This window comes from Doryrhamphus excisus, chromosome 11 (genome assembly GCF_030265055.1).
Source record: "Doryrhamphus excisus isolate RoL2022-K1 chromosome 11, RoL_Dexc_1.0, whole genome shotgun sequence".
Classification (NCBI taxonomy): domain Eukaryota; kingdom Metazoa; phylum Chordata; class Actinopteri; order Syngnathiformes; family Syngnathidae; genus Doryrhamphus; species Doryrhamphus excisus.
The window spans coordinates 6,022,522-6,038,132 of record NC_080476.1 but is presented as its reverse complement, the minus strand read 5'-3'; the positions used below and the strand labels follow the sequence as shown (position 1 = coordinate 6,038,132).

At 40.3% G+C, this 15,611-nt stretch overlaps 1 protein-coding gene across 1 annotated transcript; it reads right to left on the bottom strand.

Moving 5' to 3' along the window:
- Positions 1-6,471: 6,471 nt before the first annotated feature.
- LOC131138231 (transgelin-like) lies at positions 6,472-15,354 on the bottom strand. The gene is made up of 5 exons (XM_058086989.1): positions 15,190-15,354; positions 9,618-9,804; positions 9,374-9,545; positions 9,198-9,300; positions 6,472-7,155 (listed from the first exon to the last, which is right to left on the bottom strand). The coding sequence occupies exons 2-5, from the start codon at positions 9,795-9,797 to the stop codon at positions 7,005-7,007; spliced, it is 606 nt and encodes a 201-aa protein (XP_057942972.1). The 5' UTR covers positions 9,798-9,804; positions 15,190-15,354; the 3' UTR covers positions 6,472-7,004.
- Positions 15,355-15,611: the final 257 nt, after the last annotated feature.

Sequence of the window (15,611 nt, the reverse complement as noted above, 5' to 3'; positions counted from 1 at the left end):
CTTCCAGCATGAGGCTCAAAAAGAAGCACATTAAAAAAAAAACTGCTGAGGGAGCTGAAATGGCATGAAATGGAGCATTCTGAGAATAACTGCAAAGAGGGGTGGACTAAAATCCCGCCTGAGCTGGAACTCAAAGACATGTCTGCCTTCTGGAGTCAAATACTTAATATAGTACAATTTCTATTTATTGTTGCTATTTTGTCTTTCTGTGTTCAATTAAAGCTACTACTGTATAGTCTTTGTAAGGACATCCTCTCCACTGCATAAAGTCAATGCATGATATGCTGTAGTATGGAATCTCTGCCAGCAGGGGGAAGTATTTATTTAACCAAAAAACTACCTTCCTTGTAATAACTCGTTGTTAGACCATATACTTGATTTGACCTCACTTTTAAGTGTGTAGTCTAAGCATGTATCTCAGCAACTATGTGAAAAATATATTTTAAGTTTTGATTTCTGCTTGATTGTTCATCATTATTTATGAAAGCTGATTTACTCCTAGGCTGCACGGTAGTCAAGTGGTTAGGATGCAGGCCTCACAGCTAGGAGACCGGAGTTCAATTCCACCCTCGGCCATCTCTGTGTGGAGTTTGCATGTTCTCCGGGGTGGGTTTTCTCCGGGTACTCCGGTTTCCTCCCACATTCCAAAAACATGCTAGGTTAATTGGTGACTCCAAATTGTCCATAGGTATGAATGTGAGTGTGAATGGTTGTTTGTCTATATGTGCCCTGTGATTGGCTGGCGACCAGTCCAGGGTGTACCCCGCCTCTCGCCTGAAGACAGCTGGGATCGACTCCAGCACCCCCCTGACCCTCGTGAGGATAAGCGGTAGAAAATGAATGAATGATTTACTCCTAATCATGAGGTGTGCTAAAAGGTTATGTGAGGAATGTAAGGAATGGTGATGGATATTCCACAAAGGTTAAAACTATAGCAGTGCAATAATGTAGGAATGATTGAGTCCTCCACAGCTGGAATGTTCACAAAGCCCATCTCTCTCTCGTGTTGACATTGTCATTGATCCAAATCTGCATTCATGCAAATAGTGCAAACGTCAGCGCCGTCTCACAGAACACTTCTCATAAAGTTGTGAAACTTTCAAATCCCGGCAGGATTTTGAAGTTGGCTGACACCATCGACACGGCGGCCCGGTTTGCTCGTCAAGCGCTACTAACCCGTTACATTTGGCTTCAGTTCACTTCTTTTTATCACTCTGGTTCTGAAGAGTGTTTAAGGGTTTTTTTATCTGCTGCCAAGTGTGAGGATGGATCAGCAGTTACCATATGCTTATTGGATCCTTATGTTGACGGCCGCACATAGTTTTATTATTAAAGTGTATCCAGTGACAGCGCTGCACCACAGTGGGAGTAAACTCCAGCATTCTGTAGTCCGGTTCTTCTCAACTGGTGGATCGCAGGCCGTGTGTTGTCTAGTAATACTCTTAGAAATAACAACAATGCTCTGTGTTTCCGGATTCCCGGTCCATAAGCCACATGTGTGCTTTAATGTTGTCAGCAAATGTCGCTGTATAACACAAAACTAACAGACTAATTAACTGTTTGTGAACCTGTCAACATGTCAACATTTGCTGATGTTCTTTTGGCTTGGTTGCATATTAAAGCAAACAGAGCTCTGATGCCGGAATTGAATTGGTATCATCAGATATCCACATGCAGGTATCCGGGTCAGATTGGAAGTGCATTCCTAACCCTGATGTTGACACACAACCATTGCCAATATTAAATTCCCTCTTCATATATTAGGGATTTCCACAGCTTCCTGAAACCACTCGTGAAAACAATCAGAGAAAGTCATAGCAGCCACTAGAGCAACAAACATGGGGCTAGTAGTCACATTAAGAAATATAACATTATTTGAAGAGGCACAAAGTCTACTGGGATACTGGGTCAGTGAAATCCGTTCATAGTTATTGATTATTGATTTGTGCACTGCACCTCTCACTAATTGTTTTGGTGCTTGAGCTAAGTCAGCAGATCTCAGGTGGAGTCAGTTTCCCTGAACTTTCACCTTCAACAGTCACTTCATGATTTCTGCCTTTTGGCATCACACACAATCAACCAAAGCAGACTCACTTACTTTATGTAAGCAACCATCAAGTCCTGACCTTGTAGTTAAAGGGGACCTATTATGCTCATTTTTTTTACCCTTTGTATTGAGTTGTGATCTTCTACACACAGATCTTCCAGAATCTGCACCTTCTCCAGCTGTATTTCCTTTCATTTGTGCTTCCTGCCAAAACAGTCTGCTATCATTTATTCCACCCACGGCCCGCCTCCGAGCATGCCCACTCTGTTGTGATTGGTCACACACCCAAAGTGCTTCCTAACTATGAACCATATAAGAAAGTCCGCCCTTCTGTGACATCACAAAGGGGCAGTTTGACCAAGTCTTTTCAAACCGAGCATTTTAAGCCATCCCAAACTTCTTCCAGGGCTCACTTCCAAATGCGCAAACCTCATTATCTGAAACTTTGGCATAGTTTAACACGAGAATACAACATTCTAACTACATTTATAGGGCAGCAAAGTGGAAAAAACACAATAGTTAAATACATCTGTATTTATTTACAAGGTTTAATAAGGTGTGCCAATGCTTGTCTGCATATAATAGCATGTACAGTTGGTGTACAACTATTTCATATAAAGGGCTGTCTTCAATGTAAAGCATTTTTTTTTGAAAAGCCATTCTGTTCTGTAATACCTCTTTGTACCTTCGGAGGCGACAGTGAGTCACAGTGAAGTTTGCATAGTAAATTATGTCCAAAAAATGTAAAAAAATAATGTTTTTGGGATACGATGTGGTTTCATTTCGTCTACAGACACGTCAATTTGACTGTCTGCATAGTCCTTACAGTTTTTACAAATAGAGCCAAATTTTATGTCTACTGTTTTGCATTTCATCGAGTTACAATGTTAGTTATGATTTTGATTATCGTACAAACTACACATTTTGGTCTACATCTGAACCCATTACATTTTCAATGCAAAAGTGCTTAAAATGGTTATGGAGGAATTTATTTACACTTTATTTAGACATTTATTTACCCGCTTCATCATCCAAATCAATGATGGCAGTGTCATGGCATTCTCCCTAATAACGGATTAGATTGAAGCAGAAAATAGCCAACTGACTAACAACTAGTTTAACGGCTAGAGTCAAGTTTGGACACACTTTCTCATACTGTTGAATGCAAAAGGGTCTTCAAACGTTTGATTGGCAATGTATAGATTACATCATTGTCCATGAAACGGACTAATGGATAGCCAAGAAATACACATCTTTCGTACTTTACTGTGAATGTTGTTACAGTGTTACAGTCCCTGGGGCTGTGGGGCTGTTGTCTGGGGAAAAGAGATGACTACAGAGGCGTCCGGACCTGCAAACAATTAAAAGGAGTCAGGTGGCAAACAGGAGGCTGGGGCACACGGCACGCAACTCCCTCACCCCCAATGGTGATTTGCGGGAACCAGTAATGCCGCAACAAGGCATTCGCCAAGACATTATCCCTCACTGGTAAGTTTTGGCTATTTCACAATCACACTGTAACTTGTGGCAAAAGGAGCTGACATAATGGATTATCTTACAACGGTTTGAGTTGTTGTTGGAATTTGGCTTTGTCAAACCATATTTGAACCGCCCTGATTGCCATTACACAATCAAACTCACAGAGGTTGACACTATTTAGGTAGACAACCCATCAACAGCAAGTCTTACATTTCTCATGAAAGCATTCATTCATTCATTCATTCATTTTCTACCGCTTTTCCTCACGAAGGTCACGGGGGGTGCTGGAGCCTATCCCAGCTGTCTTTGGGCGAGAGGCGGGGTACACCCTGGACTAGTCGCCAGCCAATCACAGGGAACATATAGACAAACAACCATTCACACTCAATTTGGAGTCACCAATTAACCGAGCATGTTTTTGGAATGTGGGAGGAAACCGGAGTACCCGGAGAAAACCCACGCATGCACGGGGAGAACATGCAAACTCCTCACAGAGATGGCCGAGGGTGGAATCGAACCCTGGTCCTCCCGTGGTGCCCCTTATGAAAGCAAGCAATGATTATTTTTGGTTATGTTGACAACCGCTCAGCGTGTGCAGGCAGGATGGAACGGGTGGACAAAAGTAACAGAAGAGTTTCATCTTAAATGAAAGGAAAAGTATACAAAACTGTGGTGAGTCCAGCCACTGAGGAAGGAAACAGAACTGGACGTATCAGAGATGAGAATGCTGTAGTTCTCATTGGGAGTGACCAGGATGGATAGGATCAGGAACAAGTTACATTACATGTTAGATAGTGAATATATTGGTAGAAGGATGCTGCGTTTAGAGCTGCCAGGTAGGAGGCATAGAGGAAGACCAAAGAGGAGGTTTATGGATGTAATGAAGGAGGACATGAGGGTAGTTGGTGTGAGAGACAGATGCAGAAGACAGGGTTGGATGGAGGAGATTGATTTTCTGTGGCGACCCCTGAAGGGAAAAGCCCAAAGAGAAAGAAGAAGATGTTGACAACTTCTCATATCGAAGTTGTGCTTCTTCCTACTCCCTTTCTATGTACTTAAAGCCTGTTCAAAATGAACCACTGATTACCCCTGAATTAGTGTAAGCCCGTGGGAGTAGGAGTTGGTGGTTGTTCCCTTCTGGCTTCCCAACCTTTTGAACTTGGCTCGTCATGGTGCTCCACTTGGGATGGAAGCCAAGTTTTTGCCTTTTCCACTGTGTCACTGAAATGCTAACAGTAGCATTTGCTCCGACTTGATAAGCAGAAGAAATTCACCGGAATCCGCGGATGCTTGCAAATGTACCGAAACCAGTGGTGTACATAGTAAAATGGCAGTTAGGCGGTCTTTGGGTGTGATGATGCAACAGTCTATTGCAGCAAAATAGTTATCAGCTTCCTGAATCAGTTTCCCATATCCTCTGGATTGAAACCGACGTCTTTATAGTCAAAAGGTCACATCTTTAACCTGAAGGCTATCGTTGCCCCAGTTATGCCCCTCTACGACTTCAAAGTACATTCCACTGGAGTGAGGTAAGTGGTGTGTTGCCTTTTCTCACTTTTAATAAACCTCTGATGAAAGAAAAAGAAAATAGAGCCTATGTAAAAAAAGGCTCGGAGCCACTGAACAGTGGCACGGTTGTCAGTACAACACAACGCCCTGTTAGAATATACATCCCCCTGTGTGTAGTCCCTTTCTCATAAGTGCCCAATATCCTTTCTAGGTTACATTTGGAGCAGAACAAGAATGAGGAGGAAAGGGAAACGGAAATATCTTTGTTTGCCCTCACTCTGCAATGATCATTCCTTCTTTGGAAATGCTCACATGATTTCATCACTGACCTCAGCTGACATAATCTCCTGCATCTGACTCTGTCCAAGTCAGGGGTGTCAAACATGCAGACAACACTACCAATAATCACAGCCTATATAATATAATAAACAACAACTATGTTAACTCTGGTGGTGTTCAGTCAGGGCCAGCAAAGTCTTCTCTGCTGGCCTAACAATATCAGAAACAATGCATTGATTTATCCCCATCTGTCTATTATCGTCATTTTGTTGCTTTTGCTGCACTGCTTCCAGTAGGGCATGTGATCTTTTTTTTGTCCAATCAGGTTTCAGCTTCTACATGTTGCCATGTCAATGTAATATTTTTATCACAGGTTTGGATTATCTCAGGCTGCACGGCGTACGAGTGGTTAGCGCGCAGGCCACACGACCAGGAGCCCCGAGTTCGATCCCACGCTCGGCCATCTCTGTGTGGAGTTTGCATGTTCCCCCCGTGCATGCGTGGGTTTTCTCCGGGTACTCCGGTTTTCTTCCCACATTCCAAAAACATGCTAGGTTAATTGGCGACTCCAAATTGTCCATATGTATGAATGTGAGTGTGAATGGTTGTTTGTCTATATGTGCCCTGTGATTGGCTGGTGACCAGTCCAGGGTGTACCCCGCCTCTCACCCAAAGACAGCTGGGATAGGTTCCAGCACCCCTGCGACCCTTGTGAGGATAAGCGATAGAAAATGAATGATCTCACAACAGGAATAATAATTCCTAATAAAAAAACACATGCTACTGTTGCTACAGTAACCCATGGCAAGCTAAAACTTTTACTTCCTGTCCGCCCGCCACTAATCCCCCCCCCCTAGGGAACACATTTAAAGCAACACACAAGTCTTATGTTTAATATATTGAGTAATGAGGGGTGTTCATTCATGTCTTGAAGGCTCTAATAATGTTAAAAAAAACATATTTAGAAGGCCGTAAACCGTTTTCCTATGCTCTAACTCAGAAAATATTTCATTTCCAAATAAGGTATCCGACTTCACTGAAATTCACTCATCACAGTCAGGTTGGGAGCCTGTTAACTGTGATCAACGAGGGATTACTGTGGTCCCCTTCAGTCATGCAGTGGTTCCATTTTACTATTACGGATTCATCACAGAGGCTTTGTAAGAGTTTAAATCAACTTTATTTTGAAGTCATTTTCAAATGTATGAAACCAAAAGAGGGCCCAAGTATATCATTATCAACAGAAATGCAGTAATTGGTTGCTTACTGCATCCATTTCATCTTTAGCATAACTGCATTGCAACATAGCCAGGCTGCACTACTGCTGTAAATGTTTTTTGTATTTTCAACTCAAAAAAATCAAATATCCGACATTTGACAGCTGTATTATGATGAACGATGCCCTGGAACGCATCACTAGGTAGAAGTAATGTCACATTGTAGTAATACCAGAGAATTTTAAATGAATGAATGCAGGATATGTAATTTTAGCAGGTAAGGTGAGATCATGTCAGATTCTCTTAAGTGATCAATATTTACACGTTTTGTTGTTGTCATATGTGCACATGGTCTTCTTGGTCCCCGTTTTGGTCCAGTTTGGTCTGTAAAACAGACATGTCACATTTGTCCTCATGGCCTGAAGATGAATCATGGCTTTGTCCATCTTTGGGAATGTCAAAACACGTGGGATTCAGTTGTTGTTGATGATTTGTCTGGGTCTTCCGTAGCCTGTCATGCCAGCTTGAGACGCCAGCTTGTTTGTGCCCATTTGCAGGCCAATGACGTTCTTGCCTTCGCTCAGCTGCTCCTCGGAAAAATCTCTCCTGTTCTCTTGGGCCTTCCTGTACACAAACAATCCCCGGTGTCATTGCTTAGACCGGTGGTCACCAACCTTTTTTAGGCCAAGATCCCTGGTCTTGGCCGTGTACCTAGAGAAAATCTATGCAAGATATTACATAATGTATTGTATGGTATCTTATCACCAAACACAGACAGGCATGAACATATATGCGCAGAGGACCCTAAGCTGCCCTGTGAACTGCCAGGCATTTAAAAAAAAATTGGAGTCTAAACGTACTAATTACTGAATTTCCAAAAATGATTGATTGTTCAAGTCCCAAAGATGGACTAGTAAATCAAGATAGACAGGTTGGCAACTCCTGGCTAACGCCCTGTCCACACGGAAGAGTTCCTGGGCTGTTTTTTTTAGCAGATTATTGCATACACAGTATTTTATGTGTGTAAGTCAGTTGCCTTCCACTTTCCAAAGGCTTAAACGATTAAGTGGGTCAAAGGCTATGTTTCCATGCAGTCAAATAACCCTACCATAACCGGAATATTAGCAATAACCCGGTTGCGCACAGCCATGTAAACACCAATAATCCTTTTGAAAAACAAGAATATGCTCATATTGCGTTTTCTTAAAAACCTGAATATTACCCCTGGGTCTAACCTGAATATTGGGTCCTGTATACGCCTATCGGGATATCCCCATCGAAAGGAATATTGATTTTGTTCTGCACATGTTCTATTTGAATGGAATCATGGGTCTTTGACAGGAGGTATTGAATTTGAAAACATGGCGGCATGCAAAACTGCACATTTTTGGAGCAAGGAGGAAACTAACCATCTCATTCATGTCATGAAAGACAGAAAAATGTTTTCCTTTATAGGTGGTCGGTCAATAGTCTACAACCGTCTCGGGTTTTTCATTATACACCTTGCTGGTATTGTTTTTGTGTACAGGAAAAAGCAAAAATTCATGACGTCATGACGTTCTCCGTACATCGAGACGTTTTGTCTGTGCGTCGCTGTTTTGATCCGAATATCTAGATTCACAATTACCAGAACATTGACTTTATGTAAATGTAGTGCAATGCTTGTGAAATAGTGGGGCGGGCCCCCAAGGGGGGAGCTTGAGGAACTGTCAGTGGTAGTTGCGCAAGAGGCTTTCATTTCAATCGACCTACAAGACCAACATGTACACATTTATAGTACTCAATATGCAATTTGACTCTTGAATCTGCTTTTATGCTCTACATTTTGTTGCATTTTCTTGGTTTCATTTTTATTTCGGTGTGTACATTAATTAATATAAGATAATTAATTAATTAATATTAATTACATTAACTATATTAAATAATAAATAGTTTATAATTAATAAATGATGAATTTTATAACAAATTAATAAATAGTATCCACCCTCGGCCATCTCTGTGTGGAGTTTGCATGTTCTCTCCGTGCATGCGTGGGTTTTCTCCGGGTACTCCGGTTTCCTCCCACATTCCAAAAACATGCTAGGTTAATTGGTGACTCCAAATTGTCCATAGGTATGAATGTGAGTGTGAATGGTTGTTTGTCTATACTATGTGCCCTGTGATTGGCTGGCGACCAGTCCAGGGTGTACCCTGCCTCTCGCCCAACGATAGCTGGGATAGGCTCAAGCACCCCCCGCGACCCTCGTGAGGAAAAGCGCTAGAAAATGAATGAATGAATAATAAATAGTATCAGTTTCTCTAGTATTTCAAATCAGGGGGTGGGGGGGAGAGAAAAAATGATTTAATAATTGAGATGCACTGACGTAGTGTAAGTCATGCCGGTTGAAATATATGACGGCGACAGCTGATGACAGACGTCATCGTTTTCAGAAAGAAACAGGATTCTTGTCTACATGGAAACAACCATTCGCCGTTATCAGATTTTCACACTTTGGAAGCCATTTTCAAAAAATACCATTCCCGTCATATCCGTATGGATTAAAGACTGAAACGATGAAATACTTTGCCGTTTTGTCCTGAAAACCTTCCCGTGTGGACAGCCCCTTACCTTAAACAACTGTCTGCTATGTCATACTAGAGCAAAAAAGCAAGAGAAAAACACTTACTTATGGAACCAGCTGGGGTCTCCTTTGTAAGTTCCATCGTTCTTTGTGACAGCCAAGCTACCTAGAGCCGCCAAGGTCCTCTGGACAGCTGCCAGGTCCTTGTCTGGAGATGAAAAATCCATTCAATAAAGCATGTCACAATCACACACTCACAGACACATTGACGCTCGTCTTACTGTCAAAGAGATCAACTGTTTGGAAGGTGTCCGTTTTAGTGACTCCGTAGTTTTCTGCAGCTTTTAGGAATATGGAGATTTGCTCCATTTGTGTGAAGGCCATTCCGGAGCTCTTTATGTTCTTAATCGGCTTGGTGCCGCTATGCAAGCTGTTGATGAGCTCACACAGCACCTAAAGAGACACAGAATGAACAATTCCAAAACAATAAAGTAAGCAGTGAGGATTATGCCGCATCCAACTCACAGATCCATTCTTTAGCCATTCCTGGAAGCCAATTCTGCCTGGCTCAGGCCTGCCCACTTTGGGTCCACATTGAGCAATGATCCACTCCACCAGCTTTTCTTCCAGGTCCGGGTCGTATTTCTTATCAATTTTGTTCTGCACCTCACGGGTGAGACCGTAGGCCTGGCCTCTGTTTGCCATGTTGATTCTGTGGGGAGAGAAAAAAACAGTAGGAGGATTTCCTGGCTATTTCTTCTTGTTAAATAGTTTTTTTAGTTGCTTCCATTTGTAACTCTGTGGAAGCCTGGCTGGAGAAAGCAAGCACTTGGTCTTGGAAAGCGTTTTATATCAGGTTAGATAACCGCTAACTTTAATGTGGGTGTTGACGTTGAAGTCTTCCATGTCTTTGTGGTGTGTGCCTTGTCTTTGAAGTCTCTTGCGTCTTTGAAACAAAGAGCATCCTTTTTATGGGAATTTGAGAGATTTTATTTCATCCTGTTTACAACTCAGTAAAACCTTCAAATATTCTCTTTTCTTATTTTTCAGCTGCATTTCAAATGAATATGAAAAGGGAAAGTTATACACGAGTTGGATCACGAGCACATGGCAAAATACCATACTTGCACGTCATTTCACCATGCATTGTTGGACGTTGGCGCCGTTTTAGGATGTTTGCATCAGAGTTGTAGAGACACACAAACCACACAACAGAGAAAGGCGATGGACCGTACCCGGACAGGGGTGCAAGACCTTACACACACATACACACATACACAGCATCCCAACTAATATTGTTCAGTTGTACATTCATTTGTCATTATTTTTGCATCATTTTCTGCACATAAAACTAATTAACAAATTATTGTCTAAAAAATATGTTTTGGGTTAACAGTTTTGGGTGCCTGGAACGGATTAATTGGATTTTCATTATTTTCTATGGGAAAGTTTGCTTTGGTCAGAGTCCGTTTTGGTTTGTGTTGGACCTTCTGGAAAGGATTACTGATGTTAGCCAAGGCACCGCTGTATTTATAAATTACTAGCAACTCATAGTGAATGAAAATGTGTTGTTTACAGAAAAAAACATACTTTATTTGTATAGTCTATGTCAGCCCTATTCAACTAGTGATGATATCATCCTGGTCCACTGTGTTTTCACTTACACAAAAAATATTCCACAAAAATCCAGAAAAATTTGCAACATTTTTTTCAGTATTCCTTAAATTAGCAGCAGAGGCAATTCTCCGTTTATATTACCCAACTTTGATGTTAAAAAATTCTCTATCCTCACAATAGATGGTGGATGTCTGTACACATAAAAACACATTCACAGCCGACTTGGTCACGCATCACGATGCTTCTGTTGATTAATATAAAAATAGCCTCAAAGGTCTTTACAAGTTGTCAACAATCAACGACGTCCCCTGATCTGAACTGGTGTCCTTGTTCATCCAGCCATCTTTTGCAGAGACACTGATCATTCAGGCTGAAGTTGGTGGGTTTGTCGTACATTATATCCTATCTGTATATAACACGTTCAGAGGCAACCTCCGCAAACACTCTTCTCCTCCAATTTCAGATCTAGACACAATCATCAATGAGTTCCAGCTGCAAAAACACTCCCCTTTTCTCAATTGCCATCGCTCCTTTGCAATAGAAAGCTAAGACAAGCTAAGTAGTCATCACATCGTTCGCTCAACCCAAGAGCGGGGGTGTTCAAACTACGTCCTATGAGACATTTGCAGCTCGTGGCTCGTCTTTTCTTTCCCTGCAGCACATTGTAGAAAAAAGTCAACAAAAAACAGCAAAAAATATGAAAAATTTAATCAAAAAGCATAATATAACAAGAATAAAGCTAAAATGTAACAACAAGGCTTTGTTAAAGTTGGCTAGTAGAAGCGCTATTTTTTGTCATTTATATAGTAGTATATAGTAGTATAGTAGTTGATATAGTAGTACCATGGCACACCAGTAACCCAACTAATGAGTGTTTTTTTTAGATGCGAGCCTTCTATCGGCTGTTTTTTTTTATTTGTATTGTGAGCTTAAAATTGGATTACGAGATGCTAGTTACCGGCAGGCATAGCCGACAGCAGCTATTTTGGGACTTGTGTCAATGTAAGGTATCAGGAAGTAAGCAAGTACACACACAGTCCTCAATGGGATGGCAGGAAAGGCTCATGAAGGAATTTATTAGTGGTATTATTATTATTATATTATTATTATTATTATTATTATTATTATTATTATTATTATTATTATTATTATTATTATTTATTAGTGTGAAAAACCCACATTGTCAAAGTGGCATAAGCCTGACTGCACTGCAGTATATGGCTGCAGTCCTAGGTCTGTAAACTACTGACTTTTCTTCAGCAATTTTGATGCTATAATGTCATTTTGGGAGATTATTTACTTGAAGAGAATAATATTGGAGTGAGCTTCTTACCAATGTCTACTTGTTATACATAGTGTTTGTTTTTTTTTATACATTGAAGTCCATTTTGTGTTGAGCTGTTTAAAAAAACAGTATGTTTAATAAACAAAACATGGCTTCAAGCACACATATTTCCCAGTGTCATGTTGATAAGTGTCATAAAACCTTTAAAAGAATCTTTCAAATGTTAACATTATAGATAAAAACTTGTTTCTAGCTGTGATTAATTGTGATTAATCGTGAGTGGCCGACCACACCTGAGATTAATCATGATTAATCATCACTCGAAACAAGTTTTTATCTATAATGTTTACATTTGAAACCTTTTAAAGGTTTTTGATAAACTTTTTAAAGGTTTTTGATTAATCTCATGTGTGGTAGGTTAACTCATGATTAATCACACATGAACATAATAGATTAAAACTTGTTTCTAGATGTGATTAATTGCGATTAATTGTGAGTTACTACCACACATGAGATTAATCACAATTAATCACAGTTAGAAAGAAAGTTTTTATCTATAATGTTTACATTTGAAACCTTTTAAAGGTTTTTGATCAACCTTTTAAAGGTTTTTGATTAATCTCATGTGTGGTAGGTTAACTCATGATTAATCACACATGAACATTATAGATAAAAACTTGTTCCTAGCTGTGATTAATTGTGATTAATCACAGCTATAAACAAGTTTTTATCTATAATGGTTACATTTGAAAGATCCTTTATATGTAAGTTTTTATTAAATATCCCCTCCATCAATTTTCACAATTTATAAAATGTATTCAAGATTGGCATGTCTGCATCTGTAATGTACAAAATGTATCCAAGTGTTTTCCTGCTTACTGAAACCTTTCTGTATGCTTGTGTAAGGTTAAAAAAATGTGAAGTCTTAATTAGTAGTCTTAATAAAAAGACAAACAAAAAAAACTCCAAGTCGTGATGCGCTACAGCTGAATCACAGCTGTCTTATTTCCCCAATGAATGCAGCATGAACTTCCTGTTGGCTTCAACGGAATAGTCCTCCTTCCTGCATCCTGTTTGCTCATTCAGCTGTCACTTCCTTCCTCCCTCACGGACAAAGACCATTATGTGTATACAAGACTCTAAACAAAACACCAAACAACACTGCTATTCACTGCCCTTAAGCTAAAGAACCTACATCATGTCAGCATGGCAAGTAAGGAAAATACAAAGAGGTAATTGCTTATAAAACATCCAAATCACTGATTCTGGGGTACTTTTTTCTTTTTTACTGACGTACATGTCATATGGAAATGTTTAGCCTTGGTTGAAACATTTTCCCACACTTCCATTTCCTGCATCCAAATCTACGGTATGTATGCCCTCAGCAAACATTAGGAAAGGGCTTGAGTGAGTGTCTTTTATGGCTGCATTTGTGTTTGTGAGGCAGCTTTGTTCCGAGAGGCCAGAAAGACACACCTATTTGTGACCTTACAAAACACACGTTGTGCAATGTGAGTTGGTGCTCTGACAAATGACGGTTTTGTGTCTGAGTTTGCAGCGGTTATACAGGTATGTGACGGTGTACGCTTGTCCCTCAAACCAACTCGTAATATCCGCAGCATCTGCTTTAGCTGTTGTATCTTTTTACGGTCTCAACATCTGCGTTGTCCTGACATGTCCAAAGTACTGCAGACTTATCTCTGAATTAAATGACGGCAGAAAGTCTGTAGTCTGTGACCCCTGTGTGCAAGTCAACAGCTGATTGGAGGTCACAAGGTCCTCTTTGGATGAATAGTAACGGATGATGTTTGGTAAACACATGACACCATGTGAAAACATGATCATGTGCTGTGATTTATCAATTGTCATTTGACTTTGCCAAATGAATGTGCCCAACAGCTTTCTAGTTATAATATGTTCTGATAATAGGTTGAATTCCTGTAAATAATGTCGATTGCATTACACCGTCATCATGTAAGTTAAGACTAATAGCTTATAATGTGTTTATATATTCTGGCCCAGCAAGGCCTACATTTACAACTTAAATTTTAGTGTCTATGAAATGGTATTAATTTATTATCTTCATAGTGTGCCTTTGCTCAAGGCCTTCAGAATCAGGAGTGCTGACCCCTGTCACTTAAACACTATTAGCAATTAGCTATTATATTATATTAGCTATTTTTTTAGATTTCGGATTTCACACCTTATCCACAGTGGAGTCAGCATTTTTCTGTCTTCTGATTGGTTGATTCGTGTAAACCTGTTAAACAAGCCGAGTTATGCCTACAATGGAAATTAAACATCTCTGTTGAGTGGATGTATTTTATTTAAAAGTTTGATGTTTTTATCAAGTTTTTAGATGAATATTGACTCTGAACTGCTTCGGGCGATGTCGTAATGGAGAAGTTGAAGTTGTTTGAAGTCACCAAGCCCTTCTATTCACACTCGGTACATTTGGCTGACCACCAACGATACAAGCACTGCGCATCAACGGTGGAAGTATCGTGTTAAGAGTTGGATTTTTTTGTGGGTAACAGATGGCACAAGAGACTTCCAGTCGAGCCTAATCTGTGTTTTGGTAGGTTCCATGTTTATATATCCAAAGAACACAATATTTTGTGTGTCAAAATAGTCTAAAATGGCCAGTATTGAAGAGGTTGTCGTTTTAAAAATGGCGGTGATTATGTTCCTCAGAAATATTAATAAAGTATGCTCTTTCGCGTTTAATAGGGTGTATGGAAATATTATACTTTTGACAATACTGGCGAAAAATTCTGGTTGTTTAAGTGCTCACTGAAGGCCCTGGTACAAATCTTTATTAATACCACAAGATTCAACGAACCAAAGGGTAACATATGCGTAATAGCCGAGACACTCTAAAAGGACAGAGGCAAAATCTGGGCAAAAATTTGTGACACAAACAGAATCATACTTACAAAAAACAATGTAATATATTAGTCTTTCTGCATGTTTTGCAAAGTCCCTGTTGTTGCATAAGGTGTTTTTTTTGCATGAAGCTGTAGTACATGGAAACATGGAATGAAACCCAGAGACTGTAAATTCAGTGTCCTATAAGCCTTTAGCTTATCTAGGCACTTGTTCGCTCCGGGCAATGACTACGTTTGTGCTAGCTTTGTTCTTCATACTGTACAAAGTATGGAAACAGAAATAGCAAATAAAGTAGCGTTGACTTACTTTGTCTTGTAGCGTTCAGGTGAGTGCAGGTACACCGGTCTTGCTCTCCTCCCTGTCTTATCTAATCCTTTCTGCACTCTACACTCTGCACTCCGCAGGTTGCCAAGGTAAATAGAGCAAACACCCTGGTTTGAGATATATGACTTCACCACATTGGAGAGAAAAGAGGCGTTTGGAGGAAGAGATACGCCTCCACGTCCTCTTATTTCACTCTATGACACGCCCCTTTGCTCTTTCTCCTTTTCTTCACTCAAATTCCTTATTTAGGAGAAGGAAGAGAAGGAAAAAGAGGCCATGTGACAGGGGAGCTTCGTGTGGTCACAGAAAAGAATTCTCCAAATATCTTTTCCACCCCACCAGTGTGGAACAGCAGCGGATTAGTCGAGAGGAGGAATGATAGGGGGCATCAAGGAGGTGGACTT

What these genes read in the sequence shown, in the direction of transcription:
- LOC131138231 (XM_058086989.1), bottom strand. Translation starts at nt 9,797, where the DNA reads ATGGCAAACAGAGGCCAGGCCTACGGTCTCACCCGTGAGGTGCAGAAC. An exon ending in AACAGTTGATCTCTTTGACA is followed by an intron (nt 9,301 to 9,373) that starts GTAAGACGAGCG and finishes TTTCATCTCCAG; the next exon opens with ACAAGGACCTGGCAGCTGTC. An exon ending in GACCCCAGCTGGTTCCATAA is followed by an intron (nt 7,156 to 9,197) that starts GTAAGTGTTTTT and finishes GTTTGTGTACAG; the next exon opens with GAAGGCCCAAGAGAACAGGA.